Source organism: Fundulus heteroclitus, chromosome 12 (genome assembly GCF_011125445.2).
Source record: "Fundulus heteroclitus isolate FHET01 chromosome 12, MU-UCD_Fhet_4.1, whole genome shotgun sequence".
Classification (NCBI taxonomy): domain Eukaryota; kingdom Metazoa; phylum Chordata; class Actinopteri; order Cyprinodontiformes; family Fundulidae; genus Fundulus; species Fundulus heteroclitus.
This window is the reverse complement of record NC_046372.1, coordinates 41,534,554-41,556,930: the sequence shown is the minus strand read 5'-3', so window position 1 is coordinate 41,556,930 and position 22,377 is coordinate 41,534,554. Positions and strand designations below refer to the sequence as shown.

The following is a 22,377-nucleotide window of genomic DNA, read 5'->3' as shown; positions in this document are numbered from 1 at the left end:
GATGAAGAGACGAGTGAGAACGGTCCAGGAGGCCGACTGCTGCACCCGAGGGGCTGCAGGGATTTCTGACGCGTGCTGCTGTGCTCAATATGTGACAATAAACAGGAGAATCTTCTTCCAAAGAAATCATCCAGGCCCGGTATGGAGCAGAATCTGACCTTTGGACCAGTGTCACAAAGTCCGTTTGGCACTAATGCCAACGCTAAAAGTTGCCAAAAGGACGACAGCGTGAGAGAATGTTTCTGAGCCCCAGAAATGTCTGCTAGGTCCCCTGAAGAAGACGATAAGTTTAGGGGGATCTTTGGGACGCCATTATAATCTGATATTATTGTAGTCAGGATGTGGGAGGCTGACAGACTTTACCTGTAATCTCAAGCAAAGGTGCATCCATAAGGGACAGCTGGGCGATATGGCTAAAAAATAAAATCTGATTTTATTGTACCAAACCCAGTCCGATTAATCGATCCCCCCCCCCCCCCCTCCTTTTCATTTCACAAAAACAAATTAATGATTTTAAAAATGTGCTTTAATTTCAACCATTTCATCTGGTTTCATTTCACCAATTCAGCTGATCTGAATTCAAAGTACAACTAAATACAAGCTGTGAACCAAGATGGCGGCGCTGCTGTAGTAAACAATGAAAATATAACTGAATGTTTGCTGCTAAGAAAAGGCTTCACTTCACCTGAGTAACTGCAAACTAACTTCATATTAAGCGCTGTTATTGGTGGAAATCTGACCACACAGAAACATGTAAAGAGCCATTTTCGCAGGTGAATTTCATAAACAACTTTTCCTGACGAGGGAAACGAGACGAATCGTGACAAAACGCCAGCGCCACATGAAACCTGACAGTCAGAGGACCATCTCTGCATTTTGCTGTTGCGTCCTTGGCGGAGACCACCGCCCATGTAGGCGAGGAGGGGCCGGGGGGACTGGTCACCCCATACGGATATGCGTTGGTAAGTATAACGTCAAGGGCTAGTTTGTTAGGCTAGACCATATGAAGGGAAACATTGTAAATTTCGAATTGTACATATTGTTAGCACCCCCGCTTCTGGTGAAATTTCACAGCCCCTCCACTATACTCTAAGTTTCTGGGGAGAACTCTGCTCTTTACAATATTTTCACTATATATTTATCTTAAACATATATTCAGTATTGTACACTGTTCTCTCCATTGATGCCCAATGAGCGCACTGGGAAAATAAAATCCTAATTTTCCAATAATTAAATCTTTAAAAAAAGCCCCAGAATTAAGGCGTTTGCCTCGAAGCAAATATTGAAGACTTTTATATAAATTGTACGTCATTTTTTTTCTTCTCTTATTGTTAAACCACACAAAAAAATCTCTAAAACCTAAAATGCTTCATCGTAGTCTCTTTTTTTTAATTGACAAAAAACAGACATTTCAACAAAACCAACGTCTGCCCCGCGTCGCCTTTTGCTGCGGCTGAGGATGATGAGCTGGTTTTTAATGTTTCTTGTGTAAATATGTGAGGCTACATATTGCATTGTCAGAGACGTTGCACATCTTTACATGCTGACTTACTTCTCTCATCCTGAAACGGAGGACAGAACCAAGAGAGACGGATTAAATAGAAAATAAAAGGGAAGACGGCAGAGCGGGGACAGGTATGATAAAGAAAAAGGAAAGGTGTAGCTTCGGTCTCCTCCTAAATCAAGGATCTCATTAACGTCTCAGCTCTCCTCCTATTTAAAATCCCAACTTCCTGCAGCGTAGCCAGCCCTGGAAAGGCGTATGAACACTTTGTAACTTTAGGATATATCAATCTGCCCCGTCATCCCTCACTTTAACTGTATACTGGGGAGTCGGGGAGCACGGATGTTAAAGGCAGCATCAAACGGAGGGCGGCCGGCCGGCTGCAACCAGAACTTCCACCACTGCTCCACTAGCGGGGCGCTGAGGGCCTCGGTGCGGCGGCCGGACGCCTTTCACCTTTCACCTCACACTCATCCACCGGTGAACTAAAGGTGATAAAACAATCTACAGTGCTGTTCCTATAAGACACCGTATCGTTTCCTGGAGGTCCTCTACGTGGATTAAAGTATTCACACCCCGTGCATTTCGTTCTTCTTTTTGCTCGTTGTCTCACTCCATCCACTGGACCCAGCCTCTGTCTGAGTTAAAAGTGTGGAGAGGACCCGTTTTCTTCCACACCCAGCGCTTTTTACCAGGCCAGCAGACTCCAGCTCGCCGTCATCGGACCGGAGCGTCCTCTCATTCAGGCGTACCACGTCCCATTCATGGCCGGCTGAAAGCTGCCACTGGGTCCTCTAGCTTTCTTCTTGTTAATCTCCATAAAGGTCAGAGCGAGACTAAAAGCTGTGCTGTTCTCAGAGTCTTCTGACTTCTGGGTCCCTGCAGCACCTCCACAGACACCATTGATGCTCTCCTGTTTTATTCTCTCCATTTCTGGATGACGGTTTAACACTGTGTGCCATGTTCAAAATGGGGAATATTCATCTATAACCTAACCCTGCGTAGGACCTGTCCCCGGCCTGTCTGCTGTGTTCCCGCGTCTCCGCTTGTCCTTTTAACGCACCTCCCATCCCTCCGCAGAACGCCTGCATTTACAGGCGTGAGGTTCCTCAGGTGGTCACAACCCATTTTATTCACAGGTAAGTGTTTGAAATACAGACGCACAGCATGCTTCTCAGAGTGTTTGTAACAAAGGAATTAAAAATAATCAGTTCCCAGCAATAAGCTGCTTTGTGTTGGTCCATCACGGAGTCTAGATAGAATCCGTTAAAAAGCGGCCATGGGCAGAGAAAATGTGAAACATCAAGAGGCTTTAATACTTCTGCAAGGAAGCACAGAGAGACGTCTACTGGGAGAAGAAGTCATGGTCGGTGTTAGAAACGCTACCCAGCGCTAATTCTGCCTCCACCAAGCGTCGCGTTCACGGACCGACACGTTCTGTCCGCAAACCGTGCCGAACATCCGACACAGTAACACAGCATGCCGATACACCAGCCTGCATTAAAAGATTTACAGCCAACGCCCTGACGATAACAAAACAGTAAGAAGATCCCGTTGAAGAAAGTTTAAGAGAAAACGAGATGCAGCCCTGAACAGACGAGCCATCAGCAGAAAAGGAAAGCGGGGGCCAAGCGGACCCTGAAAGGAGCCACTACCGTGTTGACCACATCGACCGGATCCCGGCAGAATTTAAAAAAAACTACTTCCAAATCGCAGAGGTCTGTAATTTCTGGCTACGTAACAACGAATGGACAGAACACGTCATTTAAGTGTCGGTAATATGTTTAAAGTGGGTTTGCTCCACGTGGGAGAGAAGAAAGCTGCAGCAGGGAGATGGTGTAGTTTCACTGTTTTAGAGTTTATTCAATCATACTTTTTTTTTACAAGAAGCTTTCAGGAATCTCACCACAGCATTAAGTACCGATCAAAATGTTTAAAACATAGACTTGCTTGTGGGCTGCACTTTATGTTCAACAAGGATTGATGTCCAACTCAACTGAAAGCTCTTCTCTTGAATAAGAATATACTGGTTAATAAAAACAGTTAAATATCTTGTTTTTACACAAGAGAAAAGTCCAAATTGTAATGGTGAATGTAATGCTTTCTAGAAGTGTTCAATAAAGTTTTGTTTAAAAAAAAAAAAACTTGAAAATAAAAGGCCTCCCTCCTCGTTAGCATTAGACCGCTGCAGAGCAATGGGAGGCGACGATATGAAGACCACGTCATAGCGAGAGGAAGTAAGGGCAGAAGGCGGCACGGCCATTAAGAACGCTCTGCTGTGGCCTCTTCTGGTTAAAGCGTCTCTTAAAATCTGGTCTCACTTCAGGAAAACCTGCGGTCTCCAGGCCTTTTCACTCTTAAAGCCCTATCGCTGCATAACAACTGTTTTCTCCATCAGCTGCCTTTGGAGATCCGCATAAAAGGGGGTTAAGTGCTTTGCTGATTTATACTCGGATGGGCGCTTCTCCAGTTTTCTCCAACTTAGAAAAAATAAATAAATATGTGCATTATGTGCAAAGCCTGACATCACGATTTCCTTAGATGCCTCCGCTTGATCCGTTTCTGTCAGTCATCCTCCTGCTAAAGGTACGTTGTTGAAACCTTCTAAGCTTCTGTCTCATGTGCCACGTCCTTCTCTTGGTACCATCATCACCGTCTCTGATGATGCGTTAAGCAAAGAACGTTATTGTTTTCACCATTAATTGTTAGAAGAGCTACTTTATTGAGAAGGGAAGATCAGCTTCCACCTTCTCATAAAGGACATTATGATGTGTATGGACTAAGAAATGATAAGGTTTGCTCTCTGCGGTTCTGAATTTATTATTTTTTTTTTACAAAGCCTGGGCCCCCTTCTTCTCTTTTTGAGAAGTCCACTACTATAGTAGCGTCACATTTAGATCAGATTTGGGTGTCATTCTCCTGCAGTGTGAACGTAGTCGTAGCGTTCAGCGGCCATCGCCCTGCGGGTGAAGACGGCGCGGCCCCCACAGAAGCCTTAAAGCTGTAGCTCAGCCACGGGGAGAGGAAAGATTACATCAGGGATGCCAAGCTGTGAGGGAGGTTAGTGGGACGGTTTGTTGGGGGTGGGGGGTGGGGGGGTCAGGTTTTTTTCACACGTCCTCGCCGTGACTCTTGCCTGCCTACGTCAAGAACTCTGGTTCACCCCGCTCCAGCTGTTAGGCGGAGGGCAGCCGGCGGGCAGGGAGATTGCTTTTAGCCATTATGATGGGATGAACGACAACAAGAAGCACACACAGAAGCACACGAGCAGATAGAAAGCAGCGCAGGCTGCTCCACGGTAAGCCCTTCCCACCTAATGGCTGCAGCTCCATACTATTAACGCCGCTCATGGAGGCAATGAGCTTTGCCACTTAAATATCTATGACCCCTAGTTGACTTCCCTCACCCAGCCGCCTCCCCCCCTCGTGACCTGACAATGGCACCCTATCAGGAGGGGGGGGGGCAGAAATAGGGTCCGGGATCCCTTTTGAATAGAACACCCTGATGCAACCATCAGTGTACTGAATACACAAATCTCCCTGCAAATGGGGTCAAAGCTAGTGCTCAGCCATTTGTTTTGATCCCCCCCATCATGCCTTTCCTCCCTCTCTCTCTCTGGGAAATCATAACTGCCGGCAATGATGCACCGGTAGAAAAAGCAGCCAGCAGAGGCGAGTGATTACGCAACAGCAATCTCTGCCTTTTGTGCGCACAGTTTAATCTCTTTGACACATATGCTACTCACACCGGCGCAGGCTAACGCGCCGAGGGCAGGTCGGCGGCGCCAAACGCTCAGCTGAGCCGCCACGGGCTCGTAGGAAAGGGCGGCAGGAACACCGATTAAGAAAGATAAATAAAAAGCTTTAGGACCACGCCAGTGCCACACACAAAAGTCAATGACCACGATGCAATTCCTAATTAAATGCCTAGTTTGCATCCTTCCAGGTGTCGTTGGTCCACCTCAGCGACCACGAAGGTTTCTATTCACCTAGAAGGTCAGAGGATCTGCTGTAAAACGACAGATTTAAATCATCATACAACCCCCCCCCCATACCTTTTTACCTTTGTTTTAGCCGCTAAAACCTTTAAGAAGCCGTCATGATTTCCGAGGGGGCGTGAATGTTTTTGTTGTAGCACAGAGAAACAATGGAGCATTTTTGTTTCAGCGACTGTATAAAAAAAAAAAAAAAACGCCTTCTGGGCCAGTTGTCAAACATCACCTCAGCTTAATTTTAGCACAATTTCACAGCTAAAAACAATCTTTTTTTTAAGCTAGAAAGCAGCAAAAGGCTCCATAAAAAGTATGAATTGGAGCATCAGAGAGAGAAGGCTGATGTGCGTGTTGTCTTAAGAGGCGGACCATCTGCAGCCAAACGGGTCACTGTGTGAGGCGGCTCGCTCTGCGGGCTAATCCCTTCTCTGTGTTTACACGTACGGCTGTGAGCATCTCCACCAGCAGCCCCCCCCCCCCCCCCCCCCCCCAACGGATGGCAGACAAAGCTCGGAGCGAGCCAACGCGCCGGTCGGAGGCGGCTCGCTTTCCTCCGGCTTTAATGGCAGCGTCTCGGTGGCGGGGAGCCTTTCAGAGCGACGTGTCCGACGCATCAGAGCCGCGCCATGAGGCGGGATCAGCGCTTCGAGAACGCGTCTGTTAACCTTAGAACTGGAGGTTAGCAGACGGCTGCTCTCTCTGATCAGGTTACAGAGGTGGGTGTGTTTCCTCTCTCCTCCTCTGTCGCCGGCATGTCTGCCTCCCCCTCTTCGCTCCGTCTCCCTCGCTTCGGGCTCTCTCTTTCTGCTTCCAGAGGCCTGGAAGCTTGCATCATGCAGGCCTCGCCCTCTGGCTCCGCTTCAGACCACCTCCTTTCTCTCTCGTCCCCGTTACTTCCTCCTTTCCTTCTGCTAAGCATCTCCTGACGGGGAGCAGCCCTGCAGCTGCTCTGCACTCCCCGCAGTAGGCTGGGAGCCCCGCGACTCCTCTGCCCCGACCCCGTCTTTCTCTGCGGCGGCTGAAAGCGAGCCCGCCGACCACGCGGCCCGCGTCACCTGCCGGTAAAGACCCCGGTGTCTCTCTAACACATGTCAGCGGATGTGATCGGTCCTCAAATTATTCAGCAAAGCTGTACGTCACGTAAAAACAGCTACTATCCTCTGGTCGGTTACAATCCCGTGTTAGCAAGACTAACTCCAAAGGGTTGACAAAGACATTTTTAAAGCTCAACAACGGCAGCTCCCGTTCTGGCTGCTGCTCCAGGCCGGGCGTGCTGAGGATCCCGGCCCGCTACCCGGCAGAGCGGGAAGCCTGTGACTACGTCAGAGCGGGTGGATGCCAGGAGGAAACCGTGCTTCACGTTCATTTCCGTTCTGCTGTCAGCTTAACCTTAAACGGCAGGTTAGACACCAGGAAGAGTGGCAGCAGGGTCACATGGCGAAGCAAGCAGGTTTTTGCTGCGCACAAACACATTAACAAGTGTTTATCAGCGGTGCGTGCGTACTGTGATATATATTTTTTTACCTTATCCTTCTCGTGAGGCAGCAGGCGCACCGGCGGCAGCGACTCCAGGGACACCGTGCCGGTGCCGTCGTCCTGGGGGCCGCTGCGGCTGACCAGCTGGAACATCTGGCCCTGCTTGACCACGCGGCCGTGGGCCACGGCTCTCTTCAGGGCGACCCTCAGCTGCTGGTGGAAGAGGCCGGCTCCGGCGGAGCCGCTGCTCGACAGGTAGGCCGCCACGTCCGCCTGGCACTTGAGGAAGCGCTCGATGTTCTTTAAGCCGGAGCCGCCGGGCTCGTGGAGGCCCTCCAGCGCCCGCTTGATCAGCTTGTTCCAATCGAGTCCGGGCTTCCTCCCAGAATGCGAGTGAGTCGCACCGCCGCTGCTGTTGCTGCTGCCGCCCATCGATGCAGCTGACCCTCCTCCACCGCCGCCGCTGCTGCATTTGGGCTTCGGCAGAGCCAAGCGTCCAGGGTTATCTGGGTCTTTGTAGGAGTTAAGTCCCTTGTTGGTGACCTTGAGGATGGTGCCGTCCTTGACACTGAGCTCCAACTGCTCCAGAACCGTCTTGCGGTCCAAACCGTGGGACATAGAGACCGCATTGCAAATGCGCTCCTCTGATGGCCGCTGCTTCTGCTTTTTGACCTTCTTGATGGCCTCTAGGATCCATTGGGTGTAAACCGGGTTTGCCAGCTTCACCATAGCTGCGGCCTGGGCAGACGCAGTGGCCCGCAGGCCTTACTGCAGGCACCACAAACGAACACACACACAAAAAAAGGTAACCGTGCTCCAAGTGAACACCTGGCCTGCGCCGTAGCGCCGCCTCCTCCTCGTCGTCCTCGACCAGCTTACTATCCCTTGTCTTGGGGCCGCACAGAGAGTCCCTCAGAAGCTGAGTATGAGCAACACGGAAAAGAGCAGTTGATCATAGCACAATCTCCCCGAGCCAGCTACCTGGTAAAATCTGGTCCACCCGCCGCCTACTCCTAGCCAGGTAGACGTTCCTGGCCGGAAGCAGGGGGAAGCGGAAGAAGCAACAGCTCTTTTTACGAGTTAAACTCCCACAGTGCCCAAGGGTAGATGAGCGATGGATAGCTAGGCGAGTCTTTCACAGAAACGGAGGTTTTCTTCTTCTTTCAAAGTGTTAAAAACACACAAACATGTGCAGTCAGTGTTCTGCCAGCGATGACGTCAACAGTTCTTAGGGTGAATTGACAGATATGACCGAGGTCTCCAGAAAATAAAATTAGTGTTGCAACGTAGAGGGTGAAGGAAATATCTCCAAATCCACGTCTTCCCCCCCTTTGTTTCCACTTGTTCTTCTCACGATCCTCGTCTTTCAGTGATGTGTGATTGTCGTCTGTGGAGCGGAAGAGACATACGACCACAGGGAGAGGTCACGTCTGGTCACCTTCTTGCCCACTGTGCCTCAACAGCTGATGAAAACTGTAAAAAACATAAAAAAAAGGACAGTCAGAACACAGACAGCAAACATTTGAGATAGATAGATAGATAGATAGATAGATAGATAGATAGATAGATAGATAGATCTGCAAATGACTCCTCCAGATACAATTAACTGAAGTTAGAGGGGCCTAACATAAAAGACAATGTTTCACCCCAGAAATTAAAAGTTAGTCAGACATACACCAAACAGACATAGCTTTCTAAATAGCAGGGATATCCAGAGAGGTCTGTGGCCCCCAGCGAAATATGATCAGCGTATACTGACATTATATTAGAAAAACATGACACTATTAGGCAGGTTGTGCAAATCACCTGTGAGTGCTCAGAAGGATCCATGTAAACAAAGCCAGGCTTTCCCTTCAACACAAACAACACAGAGCTGCGAGCGGCGCTCCGGTGCCTGTTAACCCGCTAATTACTGTCAAATCCCCCTAATTCTGGACAACACGGCCTCCGTAACTGAGCCCAAATGGGTCCCGGCGTTCACCGCCACCATATACAAGAGGCGCCGCACACCAACATGCGAGGGACAAATGAAAACAAGGGACCTAATCCTGGAAACCGGACCACCAGCTTCCAGCGACCTGGTCAGCTGGGTTGCTAAATGTAAACACCGCGTCGTCAAAGACACGCACAGCTAGCAAACATTAGCTCAGCGGCTAGGTAAAAAGAAGTCGCGTGTTTCCTTCTTGAAAAAGGACCGTCCCCACGCTGCGTGGTCCCCACCGTGAAACACACACGACCGGCCGGACGCGTATTTACCAACAAGAGTTCCCGCTAAGCGCTGCTGCTCGGGGAGCTAGCCTCGTAGCCAGCGAGCTAACGCTACCCCTCCGCTCCTAGCGTAAGTCACCAAGCCGAGACGTAAACAGCGTGGAACAACCAACACTCCAGCACACACGCGCGCGCGCACACAAACACACAGAGGGGAGAAAAAAACACACCACATTCCCTCGTTGGTCGCGGTTTCCTGCAACACACATAAGGCGAGCAATCCCCACTCGGAAGGTCCTGGTACTAGCGTGAGACTGCGGCCTTAATGCAGGAGGCACAATGCAACTTGCAGACGGCCATCTCTGCTAGCGGGCAAGTGCAACGCTGAAGGCATCCGAGCGGCGGACTCTGCAGCATTACGCTACGCGGCCTAGCTGCCCCGCACGCAGCCGAACGGGGCGAGCCGCCTCTGCCCGCCGCGCTCCCCGTCCCCGCGCGGCGCTCTCCGCCTAGCCGACTTCCTTCCCTCCCTCCGCCAGCCGCCCTCTTGTGTCGCTACGAGCCCGCGGTGAGGTGGAGAGACAAGGCCGCCACAGCGGAGCCGCTAAAGGCCTCTGCTTTCCCCTCCTCTCTTTAGCCCCCCTCGTCCCACCCGCCCACCTCCGCCAGCAACCATCCCTCCCGTACCCCGCTCTCCCGCTACCTCTCGCGGTCCCCCCCTCCTCCTCCTCTCCCCCGAAAGCCAAAGCTGGTCCGGTTCTGGTTTCCGAGGGAAAGCTCGGGGTAAAGCTCACACCGGGGCGGCGAAAAACAAATCTCCTCCAGCCCATCCGACTTCCGCTGCTACTCACCGGGGTTTCGTGTCGAGTCGCTGCAAAGAAGGTGGCGGAGCGAAGACAACAACAAGGCTAAAAATGCAGCCAGAGGACCAGGGGCTCTAGAGCCGACGCCATCTTTGAGTGAAACAGGAGCACGGCTGTTGGGGGAGGGGGGAACACTGGAGCCGTCAGGCAGGGCCGAGGGACCGTCTGCATGGTGCGAGGCGCAGATCCAGAGGAGGAGAAATCCACTGCAAGGCGCGGGGGCGACGTGCTGTTGCTATGAGAGGGGTGTGGATAACGCTTGAGCACATGAAATGGAAGAAAGGGACAGATGGTGGTGGTGTTGGAGGGAGAATGAAATAAGAAGAAGAAAAAAAATAAAAAGAGCTGCTAGGTGTTCGTGCAGCAGAGATTCAAGGGAGCGTCTGCCTTTCTCGTAAAAGTTGACATAAGAGGGTATTTAAAGATCAAAGTGAGACACACTTCTTTACTGCAGTGTTTTGGGTTTTTTTCTTGTAGAACCTGTTATTATTATTATTATTATTATTATTATTATTATTATTATATAAGAAAACTGGGCTGATCAGATGTTACAGTGTGCAGGTATGTGATACGGGTAAATCTGATTATTTATCTGCCAGTGCGGAGTTGTTTGCCGATGCACTGATGATCGTAGTGCAGGAAAGAGACAATTATGCAGATTGTCTAACTGCTGATCCACCATCTCACTTGAAGACACCCTATAAAAAAAATAAAAATAAAAAAAAAATTCTGAATGAGACAGGAAAGTTCTTACAGCTGTCAGTGCAACATCAGTCACAGTGTCTAGTGGCAGATGGAAGCAGCATAATGTAAAGTGACGATAATGATCTTATTGCATTCGAATGGTGATATGCTTGGAACGTGTACTAACAGAGACGGCTGAAGGTTTTCCGAGGGCCTGAATTATGGTCACCATCCAGCAAAAAAACAACAAACTAGTTACATTTTTCCCCTCTGGTTTGCACTCTGCTTTTAGCAGGTTGGTAAAGATGGGGAGGAACTGGAAAGTTTCACATTGCACATAAACAGAGAGACAACAGCTAAAACTTGGGGCCTAACGCTCAATGACTACGCTCCACCTGGTCCATGACCCTGCAAGGACCAACGCCTACGGACAATGAATAGTTAAGCAGCTATTACATGAAAATAAACACTGTAATACACGGTGCAACATATAAATCCAAAAACTCTAATTAAGACACCACAATACAAAACAATAAAGGCAAAGCAGAATGCTCTTGGGGGTCTCGAGAAAACGTTGCATTTGCACAGCACAGGTTGACAAATGCACTAGTTGTACGCACACGAAGAAAAGCCTTCAAGGCATGAAAGTTGTGTTAACAGAGTCGTACATGAGAGCAAATGAAATAATAAGCGCTACTTGTGTTTACGCTGGGAAAACATGCCACGCAGGCTGTAACTGCCCATAAATAAATCGGCAGACAAAAGTTTGTGGTTGCTTGTGGAAGCGATGTTAAATGTGGCTCTTCTCCCCTGATTCTACATGTTTGCTGAATTCAGGAGGGAGGAACAAATCAAGCTTGGGCGATATAGAAAGGAGTTCACTAGTGCAGCGGTGGATGGTGGAAGTGGAACCCCTAAAATGAAATTTTCCCGAGGACCCCATCAGACCTCTGACAAACAGCCACAGTGTGCATTAAAACATTTGCCCAGCTCAGACACGAGCAACGCTGAGTAACCTAATATGGTTTAAATGTTGATTCCAGAATAGGGCCTGCATGGCGATCTGGACCAAAAATAATATTGCAATATTTTTACGTCCAATGCCGACATACGATACGTTTCTTGATATGCTTTTCTTTTCATAAAGTAACTATAAAAAACACATCTCTGAATCAAAGTTTTATCCCAAATGTCTCAGATGTGCGTTATTTAACTAACAGATAATATGAGAAACAGCTGAAAAATAAACATAAAAGTGTAATTCTAATGCAGCATAGACCACCTTGATATCAATGATACAATCTCTTTTTTATCCAGATATTTTTTTCAAATCTCGAAATATTGCCCAGCCCTACTCCAGAGCCTAACAGGCTATAAAGGTTTTCCTCATTATGTGTGCAAATGGTGCATTTCAACCTGTCCTGTGTGAATTTCTCTGCAGGCAAGCAGTGGGCACCAAGCAAACATTGCTCGTAGCTTGGACCAGGCCTGAGCACAAATTATGACTTGTTGCTCAGATTTAAAGCAAACTCCCCACAGGAAATATCTCCGTTAATAGGTAATAGCAAAATGTAATATCTCACAAGATTAAGCCACTGTGGATACTTTTGAATAATTCAAGCGTGTCCTTCAACGTATTTGTTTAAAAAAAAAAAAAAAAAACACTGTTTGCTGCTTCACGTTACTACTCATCCTGATACTGTAGCAGCTGTTTTGGGAATATGGAAGCGATCTTGATTTTCTATTACAGTGCAAAGCCAAAAAGCTCTTGGGCTTTCTGAAAAATGATGCGTACAGCTGTCCTCAGAGACAGATTACGGTGCCTTATAGGGAGCAATTAGATTTGATGTATTCCCATGTTAGAAGCGTCTTGTGAGAGGGTTTAAAACAGCGTCGGCACAGGCAGCGATTAAATAAAAAACGGCTAAGGTCAGACTTTAACTTAGCTGTTTATCCCCCCCCCCCCCCCCCCCCCCCGCTTCACCAGGGACGGTAAATCACACCCCAACGACAGGACACTAATTATAATTAACGGCAGTGTTATCGCAGAGATGAATAGTGTGAAGCGTTAACAGTTGAGCAGCTATTAGTGCACCTCCCGAGGACTCACATTACATTTAGTGTACAGTAGGCGAGCAAACAGATGGACAATGCTCAGGAGAAGCTTGCACCACAACTGTCGTCGCCGGCCATGAATAAATAACGCTGTGTATCATGATCCACAGCAGAGGCCGTGTTTACCGTCGCACCACAACAGGCAGAGGCTGGGCAGGGGTGGGCACGTGGGAGGTGGAGCGTACAGGTGTGTCACTGTGAGAGTGACAGGATCATCGAGACATGTCTGATCCAGGGGTTCCCAAAGTGGGGGTCGGGAACCCCCCGGGGGGTCGCGAGATGAGTTGATGCTGATGTGTCAAAAAGATTTATTCTGTAATTTGTGAAACCTGTTCTAAAGTACAACTTTTTTTGTAAGAGTTCTTCTAAAAATGCTACATTATTCTCATAATTTTACGACTTTATTGTTATAATATTTTAACTTTGTTCTCATAAACCCCCCAAAAAAGAAAAGAAAATCCCACCGGGCAAAAGGGGGTCACCGTCGGAAATGTAATGGTCGTGCGTTAGAGTTTGTCACCTGTAACGAAGACCCGGTTCGTTACTGTGAAGTAAAAAAGAGAGCTCTTATCTAAAACGCTTGAACATGCACATAGCACTTTGGATGGCACACTGCACTTTAAAGTTTTACTAATTTGCACATCCCCAGGCTTCAGCCTGTAGAAATAAGAATGATGAATGTAATTTTGGTGATATCTTTTAAGTGTCAGAGTGTAGTGTATGTGGTATGTTTTAAAGGGTTTTAGAGTGGCGTAATGTATTTTTTTTCTAACCTTCTTCTTCTTGTGTCCAGGGGTCTGGCAAAAAGATTCCCCAGAGACCAGACACCTATTTGAAACCTTCTGGGCCAGACCAAGAACAAAGAAGGCAGGGGGGACTGGTTTACTGGTTTTAGAATTGCTGGAGAATTATTTATTGCAATTGTGTTTAATTTAGGATTTTGTCTATTTAATTAGTGGGTTTATTTCTACATAATTATTGGTGGGTTTTTATTGGAGGAATTTTACATTAGTTTTAAAGTAACTAATGTTTGTACACCCCTAGTTGTTTTAAGTGGTTTTTACCTAGTTTGGCGTGGCCCCTTTAAAAAGCCATCTTGTTCATTCAGTCATGAGTTGGCTTGTTGGAGTTTCCTGAATGCCACCTGCTGCTACTAGGTAAAACACTAAACTGCTTAACCTCCATGCATATACGGACTGCACTTGCACTTTTTTTGAATGCACTTGCACTTTTTGGACTTTTTTTTTGAATGGAAAATAAAAGGACATGGAAACTGAGGACATTAAAACTGCTTGACCTCTCAATTTTTTCATTGGTACCAACCTTGTTTGTTCCACCGCTCGTGCCAACCTGACTGCACTGATCCACACGGTGGGATAGTGGCGACATCACCTTTGGTTAAGGATTTGACAACATGAGATGCTGTTATTAATTTGGGTAAAAATACCACAGTTTCAATACAACTCAACTGAAATTTCAAGCAACAATTTATCACATAATCCAAATGCTTCTTTTTTTTAAAAAACAAAAAATACACAACTGCTGCTCAAATAATGCATTCTGTTTTAAGTTATAGTAATAATAATATTGTGTGAAATTGGTTGTGATTTTCCGAATTAGCTTAATAGGCCAGGATTGCATAAATAAACAAGGAATTTGACTTCAGTGCCACGCGCTCGGCAGCGTATTATAAATATATATAAACATTAGAGGAAATAGGAATTATCTGGTCGCCAGTTGTAAAAATACTGGGTCTCAAAATGTTAGCGTTTCCAAACCAGCAATTTTTGTTATATGTAAAGCAAAATGTGCTTTTGTTGTTTCTCGGCAGTGTAGCTGATTGCTCTTTAGCCTCACACCCACAAGAATATCACAATTTCTTTCTTTTGCATTTTTTTTAAAGAGTAACACAAGCAGTCCAAGCTTTAGTTTTAAAAACCTTCATAAAAGCTATGAGAGAGTTCCTTTAGTTTCCACACTTAGACGGTTTGTCTTATTCATGACAAGAAATATTTCCAAATTTTTTTTATCAGCTTGGGTGAAATATTGCATTCTTCTTTCAGCGTGCTGACCGGCAGTGTGCAGAAACAGGGGCCGCACTGTTGCTCGATGTTTTATAGCGCAGGTACTGGCGGTGTGTTTCCATACAGCCGGTACTTTCTCTGGCATCTCATAAAACAGACTTTAAACTGAAAAAAAGCATTAAAAGACTCCTGCAGTTTTGAAACAATAAACACCTGCAGCAATGCGAAAAAATTAAGACACCCTATTAAATATTCAGTTCCCTTGGGAAGCGTTTACATATTTACGTCTGATCTCATTTATTTTTCTGTGGAGGAAAAAGTGATTTAAAAGCAGTTAGACAACAGAAAATACAATAGTTTAACTTATTAAATAAAAGTGTTAGGACACCCTACCTGCTGATGATTAGTCAGCAGATAAGTATCAGCTCATCCCACTCATTGCCTTCAACTGGGAGATGTTTGAGGCAGCGTCCAACTCTATACAGCCTTGAACCTTTTTTTTTTTTTTTTTTTTTTTTTACAAATGGCCACACATTTTCCAGAAGCACCCTTTGATACACAACATAGTTCATGATGGATTTTAACTGCCAAGGTCCTGCTGCTACTAAGTATCCCCAAACCATGACACTTCCTGCTCAATGCTCTGCATTTATTACCAGCATGAGTTCCTTCTCCTGGATTGCAGCAGTTGGGTGATACACTGCAAAAATGGATCTAAAAATAAGTCAAATGTTCTTTAAATGTGTGTATTTTTCCTTGATTTGAGCAGGTAAATAAGATGATCTGCCAATACAATAAGATTTTTGCACTTAAAATAGGAACAATTTATCTCCATCACCTTATTTCAAGTGCAGTATATCTGATTATCTTATCTTATTTTAGGGGTCAAAATGCCCATTCCATTGGCAGATAATTTTATTTACCTGCTCGAATCTAGGACAAAAACACTAATTTTAAGAACATTTTATTTATTTTTAGATCCGTCGATCTGTTAGATACCTGTCCTGGTTTCCAGATGATTCAGCCGTAGACTCATTTGTCCAAAGAACATTATTCCAGAAGTTCTGGTCTTTGTCTATGTTCTCTGTGGAAACTTTAGTCTGGCCTTCACGTTGTTCTAGATTGTAGTTATTTTATGACGCAATTTATGTGGGAGTGTCCTAATTAATTCCTCATCCTAATTGCATTTTTTAAATAGAATTTCACACATATTTAAATAGCTTTTTTTCTTGTTTATTCATATTGCTTGAATTTTTGAACATTGTTATAATTGCTATTAAATATCAACATGTCCAAATATCAATACCATCCATCCATCATTGTCGATACCCACTCACCTATGCAGGTTCACAGGGGGTGGGGGCAGGTCACCAGTCAGTTACAGGGCAACACACACACACACACACACACACACACACACACACACACACACACACACACACACTTACACTTACACTTAAGGGCAATTTAGAGAGACCAATTCATTTAACAGTAACAGTGCCTTGCAAAAGTATTCACTGGACTTAAAATGGATTCTTTGAGAGTTTGCAACATTAAATTTAGAGAGCATGCCTAAACGTTTGAAAATGAATGTAAAGGAAACAACAAATAGGACAAAAATAGCAGAAAACTTCACTGTGCATAACTGTTCACCCCCCTAAAATCGGCACATTGTAGAGCCACATTTTGCAGTAATGCCAGCCTGCAAGTGGCTTTGGATCAGTCTCTAAGAGCTCGCCACATCTGGCCTCTGGGATTTTTGCCCTCTCCTCAAGGCTAAACTGCTCCAGCTCCTCCATGTTGGATGATTTTCGCTTGTGAACAGTGAAGTCTAACCACAGATTCTCAATTGGACCGAGGTCTGAACTTTGACTTGGCCATTCAAACTAATTTAAATGTTTCCCTTTGAACCAGTGGAGTGCTGCTTTAGAAGTATGGTTCGAGTTATTATCCTGTTGGAAGGTGAACCTCTGTCCCAGTCTCTAATTACAGGCAGACTGCTCAAGAATTTCCACGTTTTTAGCACCATCCCTCATCGCTCCACTTGGACCAGATTCTCAGTCCCTGATGCTAAAAAAAAACATCCCCACAGCATGATGTTACCGCCACCATGTTTCCCGTGGGAATGGTCTTCTTGATGTGATGGGATGTGTTGGGTTTGTTCTAGACAGCATTTTCCAGTTTAAATTTAATCTCTGACTCAAACAGAATATAAATTAAACAGAGTCATAACAAAACAGGGTAAACCAAAATGTGCACACCAATTTTGAAATGCAGTGTAATGGTGATAAATAAATTCCAAATAATGAAATGGCTCGCTAAATGAAACTTTATCTGAAAAAGAAACTAAATTACATAAATGGTATTTGTTACCACATCTGTGTGGCTGTAAATGCAGCCATCACACACATTCAAAACGTCTCCTCTTATTTTCAAAACAAAGTAATGACTTTATTCTGTCTACTCTTCTACAGGTTATTGTGGTCCTATGGACAGATCCTCCAGTCTCTGCTGTGGAGCTCTGTAGCTCCTTCAGGGTTACCTTTGGTCCCTGTGCTTCCTCTGATTAATGCCCTCTTGTCCTGGTCTGTGAGTTCTGGTGGGTAGCCCTCGGTTGGTAGGTTTGTTCTGGTACCATGTGCTTTCCAATTGAAGATGATGGAGTTGATGTTGCTCTGGGGAACATCAACTGTTTAGATTTGTTTTCTAACCCCACCCCGACTTGTACTTCTCAACAACTTTGTCCCTGACTTGTTTGGAGAGCTCCTTGGTCATCATGGTGTGATGCCTCCTGCTTAGTGGTGCTGCAGTCTCTGGGGTTTTAGAAAAGCTCTGTTTCTACTGAGAGATCATGGGACACTTAAGATTTCCCCCTGGTGGACTTAATTTCACTAAATATGGGACTTTTGAAGACAATTCTTTGCACCAGAACTTTTTGGGGGCTTCATAACAAAGGGGTTGGATCCATATGCAGTTTTCAGTATCTATTTTATTTTATATGTATTTTATATGCATATTTTTTCAACATTCTTCACCAACTTTGACTATTTCATACAGCTCAGTCATATAAAATAAGATCAATAACATTGAAATTACAGGTTGTACTGTAACAAAATGGTGAAAAGGTCAAGGGGGTGAATACTTTTGCAAGGCACTGTATGTTTTTGAATGGTGGGAGGAAGCTGGAGTACCCAAAGAGAACCCACATACAGATACATCTAAAAAAAAAAATAACATTGTATAAAAGTACAATATTTTAGCCAATCATCCCAGAAAGTGAAGTTCATATTTCATGTAGAATCATCACACTTCATGGATTATATTCCAAACCCTGGTTTCTTGTAAATTTGATGATTATGATTTACAGATAATAAAAAACCCAAATTCAGTGTCCCGGAAAAGCACAATACTGTGAAAAGGCTAATTATTGGAAACTCATGGTGCCACACCCTAATTAGCTAAATAACTAAAAACACCTGCAAAGGTTTCCTGAGCCTTTAAACAGACTCTCACTCTGGGACAGTAGACGACACAGTCATGAGGAAAACTGCTGACTTGACACATGTCCAGAAAACGGTCACTGATATTCTTCACAAGGAGGGGAAACCACAAAAGAACAAGAGTGGTTGTTCACAGACTTCTGTATCCAAGAGTATTGACAAAAAAATGTATGGAAAGATGAAGTGTGGTTGGAAAAGGTGCGCCAGCAATTAACAGAGACGACATCAGAAGTGTCTTACCTGGGCTAAGGAGAAAAGATACTGGACAGTTGCATAATAATCCAAAGATGTTTTCAGATTTAACATTTCATTTGGAAATCAAGGTCCTAGAGTCTTGAGGAAGAATGAAGGGACCCAGAGTTCATGATGCTTGAAGTCCAGTGTGAAGTTTCCACAGTCAGTTTCCACAGTCAGTGATGGCTTCTGGTTCTATGCCATCTGCTGGTTCTGGTCCACTGGGTTTTCTAGAGTCCACAGTCAATGCAGCCATCTACCAGGAAGTCATAGAGCCCTTCATGCTTCCCCCTACAGACGAGCCGAATGGAGGTGCTGATTTTAGTTTTCAGCAGGACTTGGTGCCTGTCCACAGTGCCAAAGGTACCAAAGGCTGGTTCAATGACCATGGTGTTCCTGCTGTTGATGGTTAGCAAACTCCCCTGAGCTGAACCTGATAGAAAATATATGGGCTGTTTTACAGAGGAACATCAGACACCAGATCCACCTGTAGACACACAGATAACATGCAAACTACATGCAGAAAGACCCCCGGCCGGGTTTCCTATACAGGACCTTCTTGCTGCCAACTGTACAGGCACAGGACATAAGGATGTTGTTGAAATACCTATAAGTACAAATCTTTCAAACTCTACCAGAAACCTAAAAACGGATCCTCATCGGGTCATTTAAAAGGAACAATGATCCAAAACACATGGCCAAATAGACAGAAATTGTTCACCAGAAAAACAATGATGCCACAATGTCTCCTGAGCATGACACAACTATGTTCCAGGGCTTGGAGGTTGAGAGGAGCTACTTGTTTCATGTTGCTTTAAAACTATTACAACTATTTAAATTCATAATGCAGCTCACAGCTGTAGTAATGTTTGTTTTTAGTTATTTATGATGTAGAAGGAAATTATCCTGTGTGGTTAAAATAATTCAGTTTTTCTGATATTGAAATCCGGAAACAAAGTTATTGACGTAAACCACGTCAATTTCCACGTAATTTTTCTACTTTGTATTTTCACATACTTAATAGAACAGCTCTACAGACTGGAAGCTGCAGCTTGAGACACTTGGCTTGTTTTCAGTTTTCAGGGAAGTGACAGAGACGGGTAATCCTTGGCTTCCTTTCATCCCCTTAATCCGCATTTTTTTTCAATTTCTGCTCTCTGAGCATCCACCTGCTAGGGGCCCTGAGCCCCCAGCGAGCCCCGTCAGTGTCCACCTGCCCCCGGCGGCCCTCCCCTTTCCCCTCCAACACACACACACACACACTCCTTCCACCTGATGCACAGCACCAGTTTCTGCTTCTTCCCCGCTCTGGTTTAACAGCTGGACATGTGTCAGACCAAAGAGATTAAATGTATTTCTTGAAAAAAATACATACATATATATATATATATATATATATATATATATATATATATATATATATATATATATATATATACTTCATCTGAACTTGAATTATTATTGGTGTTTTACTTTTTAATTGAAAGTTGGATAGTAAGAAGGATTAGCTGTTGGTCCATAAACTTAATTTCTGACGCCATTTACCATTTAATTTCTGATGCTTTTAATTTCCCCTTTAAACTCAATAAAAGAGACTGTTTACAAACTGAATCTGAAAAGATGTTTCCCGTATCACTAAAGACCTCTTGGAACCTGACCAAATTAGGATTGAAACTGAATCCCTGCCAACTTCGATTCCTTTCTGTACAGTGAAAGTTATGATTAATGAGCCAAAGTGCTGGACTTTATCAAATCAATAACGGAGGAAGAGCTTTCTTTCTGCCCTCCCATGTATCAGTTTGCCTTCTTAAAACCAGGAAATATGAATATGCGCGCAGCTGTAAGTAAGAAGCAGTCAGTAAATGCAGAGCGCACACGTAGGTTCCTGTTTTTCTGGCCGGCGGCTGCGGCGGTGCACTCAGATAGCCAGCCAGTGTCCGGGACTCCCTTGTTTTCTGTGTGAAACCAGCAAAAGCTTCCTGCTGGGACTGGCTGGTTGCCAGGTCCCCAGACCCCAATCCAACCATCCCAGCCATCCCCCACCCCCCCAAAACTAAAACTAAAACTCAGCTCCCCTCCCATCTTGAAGAGAACTGAAACACAACGGAAATTTCCAGGGCCTGCACGCCCAGGAGCGCCCCCCCCCCCCCCCCCAAACCCAGCACCACCACAACCTCCACCCGTCCGCTAACACCCCTCCAACCACCAACTCCTCCTTCCTTCCTCCCTCCCTCCCTTCCTCCCTGTGGCCCCTGCTCTCTCCCTCTGCCATGAATCCAAAGGGACGGGGAGCAGCTGGAAGGTGAAGTGCAGCTTGCTGGCGCTGAGCTGCAAGTCAGGCCAGACACCTCCAATCTGAACCCCCTCCCACGGCAAAACAAAAACACCAGCCCCTTCACTTTTACCCGCAGTTGCTTCAGAGGGCCACGGAGTGCACTTTTGCTCCATTCGAGTGGCAGAAAGACGGGCTGGGGCCAGGGGGGGGGGGGGGGGGGGGGGGGGGGGGGGGTTGTTTACCAAATCAATTGTCCTCCTGTGGTTAAGTGTTGTTCTTAGTGGATGTAGATCTCTGGGCCGGGCCGTAGAACAAGGCCGTCACACTAACAAATAGCTCTGTTGGAGAACAGTGGAGGAGGAACTGACTGCTCTGACAGACAGAGCTGAAAGGGAAACACCCAAGAAACATCTGTGTCTTACTTCTGAAGCTCCGAGACATAACCTTTCCTGTAACCGTGGGTCTGAAAGCCAAAAACCACTGGAAAACAAAACCAAAAAGACAAAAAAAAAGAAAAGAAAAGAAAAGTCAGGAAGGGTGGCAAATAAAAATTTACAAAATACAAGCAATTGTTGCATTACTTGAAGTAGATACATTTTAGAAAAACATGATAACAAAGGATGGCCTGAACTTTTGAGAAAATGCATATTAGGGGAATTTTACAATACGTGGGGTTGCTAACCCTCAAATGCAGCTTGGAGTGAGACAGGGATTGCTGTTAAAAAATGAATGACATTTCAGCCATAAAAGAAGAAATCATTGGAACTGGATGTACCTTGCTGATATTTAAGGTATTGAAGATATTAAAGATTGACAAAATCAACATGTGCACAGATTAGCTCAAGGTCTTTAAGTTGTTCTATCACATTCATTTACAAATGAAGCTGTTGTCCTGTCCTTGGATACACAAAGACTATTTCCTTGCCGCTAACAAAGCAGCATCAGTGTATAACATTTTTATCTGGTGTATTATGGAGTGCTAACTGGAGACCTTCTTTCAGCAATGATTTCCTTCTTGCTAAAAGCATGCTTAATGCTCTACTTTTGTCCACCTGACAGATGCTCCCATCTGAGCTGCGAGTCTCTGCAGCTCCTCCAGAGTTACTGTTGGCCTTTTTTTTATTTTTTTGCTGTTTCTCGTATTAATTCTCTCAGCTTTGGTGGATGCCCGTGTCTTGGTAGGATTCCAGTTGTGTCTAACTCTTCCCTTTATCAGAGCATGGGGGTGCACAGAGCTCTGGGGGGTGTTCAGGTCTTTGGATATTGGTTCACAACCTCGTCCTGGGACGGATGCACACCGTACTCACATGTGTTCACTAGCAAGGACCACGCCACAAACATCTGAGTTTAAAGGTTTAAAGAAGGAAGGGGTGAATGAGATGGATGGATTGGATGTGAGGTTGAGTCATCCGGGGAGAGGTACTGGAAGGCTCGGGAGAAGGAGACTCAGCGCGGGGGTGCAGTTTTCAGGACATGGGTTTTCTCGAGCCCACACAGGACCTC

The 22,377-nt window shown here is 45.6% G+C and overlaps 1 protein-coding gene across 3 annotated transcripts in view; it reads right to left on the bottom strand.

The window, feature by feature from the left end:
* kat6a (K(lysine) acetyltransferase 6A) overlaps positions 1-10,072 on the bottom strand; it is a 35,234-nt gene extending 25,162 nt beyond the window's left edge. Inside the window, exons 1-2 of one of the 3 annotated variants that reach the window (XM_012877428.3) lie at positions 10,031-10,072; positions 7,020-8,444 (exon numbers count right to left, since the gene is read on the bottom strand). In XM_012877428.3, coding sequence (XP_012732882.2) covers positions 7,020-7,700 — 681 coding nt within the window. In that variant the 5' untranslated portion in view covers positions 7,701-8,444; positions 10,031-10,072. Of the gene's footprint in view, positions 1-7,019; positions 8,445-8,777; positions 8,799-9,409; positions 9,597-10,030 lie in introns of those variants that run through there. The other 2 variants (XM_021324252.2, XM_021324208.2) reach the window with 2 other exon arrangements.
* Between the last annotated feature and the right edge of the window lie 12,305 nt (positions 10,073-22,377).